We start from the raw sequence: 8374 nt of genomic DNA on the forward strand, positions 1-8374 counted from the left end.
GTGTGCGCGGGAGGGCGGCGCGCCTGACCGCGCGTTCTCCTCCGGGCCGAGGGGGGCAGGTGCCGGCAGGGCGGGAGCAGGACCCAGGGCGGGGGATGAGCCGGCCTCCCGTAGCGAGTGGGCCAGACCCAGAAGTGGGTCGCAGAAGCATAGGGCCGGGCCGGGCAGGGCAGGGCGGCAAACAGCGTTGGAAAATGGATTCTCCTTTAAAGGAGGAAAAGGTGGGAAACCACGGGTGTCCCTTTGCACCCCCCAAACTCCCCTGCCCCACACATCCCCCCCTGCCTCCCACACACACCCACCCCGTGCTCCAGATACCCCGTCTCACACACTCGGGGGCTGTGGTGGGAGTGAGGGGCACTGGGTTGGGACTGGCCATTGATATTTACATACAGGTCCTGGTACAGAAAAGGTTGAGGACCACTGGTCCCTTGCAGCCCCACTGCTCCATGACAGAAGGGAGGGAAGCGCCCCACAGACCTGCAGATTCTCAACCGTGCATGAGGGGCTCCTAGAGAAGTTGTTCGTAGAGAGAAGCAGGGCTGGAAGGGACCTCAGGAGATCTTCTAGTCCAGCAGGGGATTGACCCGCAAGTTGGCTCTCAGCTCCCCAGCTGCTGTTCCATCTCCTTACATGGATGTGCTGCACGAGTTGAAGGTGTGACTGCAAGCTAGTGCTAAGCCATCAATGTTTGTGCAGCTCAGTAATGTGGAAGAGAGCCCTCAGTCTTGCCTAAACGCTGACTGTTTCCCCCCCTGAGGATCGCTCTGCCCAGCAGCTGCATTTGTTACCTGAGTAGGAGAGCCTGCCTCTGCGCTTCTCAGTCCTGCCATGCCTCAGGATCCTCCCAAGGAGGTTGGGGAGGGGGAGGGAGGAGCCCACATAGGGCTTGCACCATGAGATGCATGGACTTGAGTCAGGAGGTTGGTTTCCCCCTCTCCCCACCAAGATTTTGGATTGGAATCTGTGGTGTCAAAGCATCCTGACCTGTCGCAGGGATTTTGAGTGTGTTGTACTGCAAAGGTTGTTCTGGTGCAGCGGTGTTCAGCCTTTGGCCTGATGCTGCCCATGGATCTGTCATGTCTGGCCCACAGGGCTACCCAGGGCCCAGAAATTTGGCAGCGGGGGAGCAGCAGCCATTAATGTACCGTCTTCCTCCCTGCCAAATTCTTAAACCCCAAGCCCCCATGCAGCTGGTTGAGGCCAAACCACGTCTCTGTCCCCTCCATGGAGCTGCGTTAGGTGCCTTTCCCCAGCCCCATGTTGGGGCTGACCTGTCTCCCACCCTCTCTGTATGGCTGGAAGGTGCTCACTTGGCTTATCCCAGGCACTGGATCTGGCCTACAGACAGACTGGAGAGCACTCATCTGGCCCACTGGGGAAAAAGTTTGAGCACCACTGCTCTGGCATTTTTGTTTTTTTTCCCCCACCCCCATAGTCAAAAAAACAAGGGTAAACGAAGAGCTGGTGTTTTGCAAGAGCTGCCTCTAGCCTGATGAGGGGGTCTCAAGTCTGAAAAGGCTGAGAAACCACTGTTTTAGATTTGAGTGCATCAGAGGTGCATAAGCTTCAGACTTAACTATCCCTCTCTCCCTGTTATGTAAGCAACCTGCAGTTTAGGGCTGTGTCTTAAAGGGGGTTTGTGTAGGATGTGGATACCCCTTTCACTCCACTTCCCCTTCATGGTGCCTGGCCACATCCCACTGACACGCTGCTAGTTAGCTCTGCTGAGAATGGTACCAGAAACTGGAGAGTTGTGCTCATGTGCCTCACTGCTCATGCTAATTTGCTGTGCCTCTCAGCCCAGCTTAATTTGCTGACTCCCTCTTTTCTACTGAGTTTGGCTAGGTTAGAACCCTTCCCATTCTGGTTAGACTGCTTCACATGTCAGAGATCTGTAGCCTGTCCTAGCTCTGTGAGACAGCTGGTGGTGTCCTCTGGATTTTGGCACCCAGAAACTGGTCACCTCATGCATTCAGAAGCAAGGCCCCCATATGCTGTGGTAGTGAGTGTGTATAGAAATAGTTGCCTAGCTAACTTGGCAAACAGTTCAGTATTGCTCCAGGCATAATTTTAGGGTAGGACTTGAAGGGACCTCACAAGGCCATCTAGTTCAGTTCTTTGTTTTCTTTCTTCAAGTGTCCCAGAAAAAAAACAGCCCTCTCTTTCTCCAATGAGCTCTTATATTCTCTGGCTCTAGTTCTGTAAGTGCTTAAGTCATACATATATTTACCTATGTGTTGAATTCATTGGGGCTACTTGTATGGGTACAGTTATACGCATATAAGCGTCAAATCAAATCTCATGGAGTACATCCATACAAATGTCACTGATGGAGCACTACAAAAAAATTCAGAATCAGGGCCTCCAAATTCCTTTAGTTTCCCTGTATCTTTTCTTTCCATTATGCACCTGTGACATTCCCATGAGTTTGTCTTTATTACATTTAAATGAGATCTTCATGTTCTGACTTTTTTTCTTTTCCTTTTGCATTTTTATTTAAATGCACAGGGAGATGATGATCCCAATAGAAGTATTGATAAAATAATCCAGTAGATGTAATACGAATGCCTTTGAAGTTGTGAACCTTCTTTACGTATCTTTCTTCTTTACACAATTTTGGAGTTTTTTTCCCCTTTGTTTTGCTTTATTTGGTTGTGTAGTTTTAGCACTGTTACTAAACTTAAAACTGGTTTTCTTTTTAGTTCTGTATTTTATTAAATGTCCCAGGAGAAAAACAGACCCTATCCTTTCCTGGAAGTTCTTATACTCTGTGGCCCTGATTCTGGAAGTGCTCAAGTTGTATGTAAATTTACCTGTGTGAGTAGTTGCATAGAATTTGTTGGGACTACTCATGTGAATAAAGTTACGCACATATAAGTGTTGGATTAAGTCCCATGGAGCATATCCAAAACAAGTGTCAATGCTTGATTGATGTCCAGCCAAATGACAAAATTCAATCAGCAAACTATATATAAACTTCTGCTACTCATAGGTTTTCCCTTGTGATTTACAGTCTTAGTTCCTATTAAATTTGCAAATGAATTGAGCTGAAAATTATTGTTTTCACCAACATGAGTTAATCCCTGAATTTCACTGTGTTTTTAATGTAACCAGGAGATCCTCGTTATTTTAAAATGTTTCTTTCCCTTGTTGCTACATCAAATATCCATCCAAAAGGAGTTATACATTGGAAATAGTGAAACTAGTATACAAAATGAGGTCAAGTATACAATGCATATACGTTGAAATACATGGAGATATTTAAATAGTTTTATATGTGAAAGAAATTAGTAGCCTTAGGTGTTTCTTAATAGTAGGCATAACATTTTCAGGTGAAAACTTTACATTGTTGGTGTTGATCTTCAAACCCCAATCACTTTAGCATAGATTGATATGGCTGTTGCCAGTGCAACAGGAGATAGTAAACTTTATGTATTTGGGCTCCTAAATCAGCTGTTGTCTGCTGTCTGGAAAAGAATTACAGGAGACTACTTTATAACCTCATTTATGTGTGCCATCATGTAAGATTCAATGCGGTCTGATCTGTACATGAAGCACAGGACTACAGCAGCTGACCTCAGCATTGACAGAGGTGTATGGTTAAACTCGCATAGCATCAACTTGAGATGTTTTCTGTTCCAGTCTGACTCTGCATATGGTAAAGTCTGTGGGGATTTTCCCATTACCCTTATTAGTGGGAGAAGGATTTGGCTTTTGGCCTGTGAGCACTTAGGACCAAATTCTGTCACCTTTCACCAGTTGACTAGGGACTTCATTCTCTTGGGTTGTACTAGTGAAAAAAATAGGAGTACTTGTAGAATAAGGTACTACAATGGGTGCATCTATACAAGATGCTTACTGCAGAGTAGACTGATCCCAAATTATGGGGTAAAGTTAACACGCTAGAGGGTAGGGAACAAATCCAGGCAGATCTGGACAGGTTGGAAAAGTGGGCAGATCAGAATAGGATGCAGTTCAACGAAGACAAGTGCAAAGGGAGAAGGAATCACCAGCACACTTACAGGCTGGGGGAGGACCTCAGCAGCACAGCAGTGGAAAGGGATCTCAGAGTCATAGTTGACTCCAAGATGAACAGGAGTCGTCAGTGTGACAAAGCAATCAGTAAAGCTAACCGCACATCATCATGCATCAGCAGGTGCATGAAGAACTGGTCCAGGGAGGTGATACTTCCCCTCTGTGCGGCATTGGTCAGGCTGCAGTTGGAGTACTGCATCCAGTTTTGGGCCCCATACTTCAAGAGGGATTCGGACAGCCTCGAGAGGATTCAGAGGAGGGCCACTCATGGTTAGGGGCCTGCAGGCAGAGCCCTGTGAGGAGAGAGTGAGGGACCTGGATCTCTTCAGCCTTCGCAGGAGAAGGCTGAGAGGTGATCTTGTGGCTGCCTACAAATTCATCGCAGGGAGCGGGGAGAGGGGCAGCAAGGAGTAGGAGATGCTGTGTTTACCAGGGCACCCCTTGGAGTAACTAGGAACAACAGCCACAAGCTGACGGAGATCAGATTTAAGTTAGACATAGAGCAGATTTAAGTTAGACATTGGGAAGAACTTCTTTATAGTAAGGGTTGCCAGAATCTGGAATGGGCTTCCAAGGGAGACGGTGCTCTCCCCTACCCTGGAGGTCTTTAAGGGGAGGCTAGACATGCACCTGGCTGGGGTCATCTGACCCCAATGCTCTTTCTTGCCGTGGGCAGGGTTTGGACTTGATGATTTACTGAGGTCCCTTCCGACCCAAACATCTATGAATCTATAATTAGCCATGCAGTAAAAGTTGCATGTCTACACCTGCATTTCATTAGGCTGAAGTAAACTAATTTACTCTACAGCAGGAAAAGACTCTGCAGCAGCTTGCATGTAGATGCTGCCCTAGCTGGCTGGGGCAAGATGGTGCTTCAGTGTGGGGGGCTGTGTGGCCCAGCCAGCCCCCTCTGCAGCATGTTGTTGCAGGGGGAACATCCTTGGGCTGACAGACTAATCCTGGGGGCCCTCAGTAGGTACATATACATGTGCAATTAGCATGACAGTAAAATCTGGCGCAGTTTGCATCAGAGGAAACTGCTCCTGAGCCTAGGGTCTGCACGTGTGCCTGGGACAGCAGCACTGAGCTGGGGCAGAGCAGCTCCAGACTGGCAGGGGATAGACACGGACGTGCTCAGCCCCAGGTTCTGGGTGGCAGTGTTGAGTGGTGGAGGAGCTGGTTGAGGAGTGAGGGTGCTACAGTGCAGGGATAGGTGGCAGGCAGCCCCCACACATTAGCACCCTCATGCCTCAGCCAGCTCCTGTCACCATCTACACATGTATTGTGCACTTAATAACTCCACCATAAAATAGTACTGTCCCTGACAATATTATCTTAGGCAGAGTTAACTTACTGTGCCCTTATACTAGCACACATGTAGACAGTGACGCTTAACTGCAGAGCTAATTAGTTAACTCCACAGTAAAGTGTACGTGTAGATGTGCTCAGTGAGACTGAGGGTGGCTGCATCTGCTCAAAAGTTCAGGGGAAAAGTACTTGTGACATGTAAAAATATCCCTAAAGGGAAAGAAAAACCAGCCTGAATGGCAGGGAGGCTAATATTGACTATGTCTATAGTGGTCAGGTATTTGGATGATAAAAAGTCATCATGCTGATGGCATTTTAAACTACAATGTGATAAATAGTAAATCTGATCTGAAAAATATAACATAGGTTGCCAACTTTTCTAGACATACTTAAGAAACATGGCACATCTCCATAAAGAATAGAGCTTTTACTGATTTATGGATGAATGGGCTGAGAGTGGATGATATGATTATTTCATTTTTGTAAAATTTATCATCTTGTCTATTATTACTACCTGTTTTCCTCTTTGTGAATTTCCCATTGTCTCCTCCTCTGTCTTGACTTTTTTTTTTCAGTTCTTCCCGCTATGTTTGGATTTTACCCTCTGTGTTCCCATGTGGCCCAATCTGACTGTCCTCAAAGTTAATGGGAAGATTCCTGTTGGTTGCAATATATTCTAAATCAGACACTATGCAAACTTTCTCTTCTTTCAAATACATGATATTACTCAGACCTTCAGTTTTGTTCTTACTCTTGTGTGTGATTTTTAGTTATGTTGCATTGTATTTGGCTAATTCAGCTTTTCAGGTCTGGGGAGTTTTGTCTTCTAACACGTCTGTAAGGTACCAATGTTATATATACCGTGGTGTTACTTTAACCTTAGGTAATACAATAATGACGCAGAATTATTCTTCTATTGACAGTTGGCCTAAGGGTCAATTATAATGGTATTTTATTCAATCTTTTTTTGCATTTTCTATTCCAACTTCCCCTACGATTCAAGATCATCAGTAGGCAAGCGGGAGGGGGCCACAGCATGGTTGGATGGGTCATGCTAATAGCAAAAATAACCTAGCAGTGCGATTCAGTTTGGCTGAAGTCAGTGATGCAATCTGTGTCTCTGCTCCCCATAGTTCACCATGACCATACATCAGGGAAATAAGGGGATGGGTCTGGAATGAATTTTCTTACATGAAGGGATAAAAGAAAAGATTCATGGTCAAATTTACCTTGGGGCAGAGAAACTTTGTGAAACTTCTGTCATGTGGTCGACAGAATGAAAGTAGGCTGATGTATTTTCTAATTATATAATGTAAAACCACTCCTGGTTTGTTTACTGGCCATTAAACAGAATCTTCACATTAGCTCAGCTCATAGATTCACAGATTCACAGAAATTCAGTGCTGGAAGGGACCTCCTAAAATCATCAGGTCCAGCCCCCCATGCTCTGGGCAGGAAAGACTACTGGGGTCAAATAACCCCAGCAAGGTTTGCATCCAGTCTCCTTTCAAAGATCCTCCAGGGTAGGTTCCTGTTGGGAGTCTGTTTCAGAGTCTGGTCACACAAACCATGAAGAAGTTTTTCTTTTTAAGTATATGTATATTCTTAAAAGCCAGCAAGACTGTTTCAAGAAATACAAGGCTTTCGGGCCCTAATTTTTCAAGTTACACGTGACCTGTGAGGTGTTGTACACATTCATATCCTAGTAAGGACACTTGACTTTATTTTATCCCTTTAAATTTTTTTAAAATCCCATGTAAACTTAAACATAATGTAGCGATCTTCCCTGAAATGAGAAGAATTTTCTAAGCATGTGTTACAGAATGTATGATAGAGAACACAGGGAAATTCCTGTGCAGTGTGCTGTATTGCAGACATCATTTTAGGGCTGATCTGCAATGCAGTGTACTTTGCAGCAGAGTGAGAACTTTCTTGCAACCCACACTGCTCAGGGTATGTACAAATACAAAAAGAAAAGGCAGGGTTGAGGGAAACTTTCATAATACATTGATCACAGAGCAGATGCTGGACACATGATAATGGGATTAAGATGCTTGGTAAAAGGTTACTAAGCAAGGTATTTAAATACAAAATCTTTTTAGACAGTAGAGGTTGGGACTAGATGTAGGAGCAATGGACTTAAAAGAACAGGAAAGCAAAAAAGTAACATCAGTGATCAAATAAATTAGGCAACAGATATTTTTAAAACCAGGGAAAGCAGAGGTCTGGCAGCATAGAATAATGTTTCTAAAAAAGATGCTTTTTAGGACTCCCCCTTAGTAACAGCTGTTAGGGAAATTTGCATTTGAAACTCTAAACAAATAAAAATCTCCTCCTCATTCTGAAGAGGAGGTTCAAGCTGTAGTCACAATGTTCTGAAGTAAATGCCATTTGATTATGAAAACATGGTGCGTCATGCAGTACTCTTCTAAAATAAGTGCATCGTTGCCAGATAGGGCATGTAGGCTATATAGTCTCTGTTTTAGAGCAATAGTGAATGCTATAATGTCCCTGTTGCATTCACTATTAGAGGGTAGATATAACTTCTGTTTTGTTTTTAAGGAAAGAAGGATTGTCCAAGTGTGGAAGATGTAAACAGACGTTTTACTGCAATGTGGAATGTCAGGTACGTGTTATGATACCTCGTGAGGATGGTGGGGATGCAGTTCACTAAAGCAGTAAACTGCACTTTTCATTAGTACTTACAGGCTATAATTAAGACAACTGCAGTTGGGAACAGCAGACAGGTCACTTTGATCACCCACAGATGTTGAGAGTAAAGTTGTGCCTTGGACAACTACAGGATTTAATCATAATAAATTGTTAAAAATTAATTGTGCTGAGCCATGTTTCTGTTTGATTAGGGCCACCTGATCCAACTTAGTTCACCCACGTGCGGATCTAAAGTCAACCTAACTAGGGATCTAAGTGTAAGTGCAAACTGTACAGAAGCTCCAGGAAGGTTATATCAGTTAAAAAAATAATGGATGACATGATTTAATTTAACTGCATCTCAGAGGTGCACTAA

At 44.6% G+C, this 8374-nt stretch overlaps 1 protein-coding gene across 1 annotated transcript in view; it reads left to right on the forward strand.

The window, feature by feature from the left end:
* Positions 1 to 7479: 7479 nt before the first annotated feature.
* Positions 7480 to 8374, forward strand: part of SMYD2 (SET and MYND domain containing 2) — a 59705-nt gene continuing 58810 nt past the window's right edge. Inside the window, exons 1-2 of the mRNA XM_019515904.1 lie at positions 7480 to 7509; positions 7877 to 7972. Of these exons, the coding sequence (XP_019371449.1) occupies positions 7480 to 7509; positions 7877 to 7972 (126 nt within the window). The remainder of the gene's footprint in view (positions 7510 to 7876; positions 7973 to 8374) is intronic.

Source organism: Gavialis gangeticus, unplaced genomic scaffold (genome assembly GCF_001723915.1).
Source record: "Gavialis gangeticus isolate Ggan-Ray unplaced genomic scaffold, GavGan_comp1, whole genome shotgun sequence".
Classification (NCBI taxonomy): Eukaryota; Metazoa; Chordata; order Crocodylia; family Gavialidae; genus Gavialis; species Gavialis gangeticus.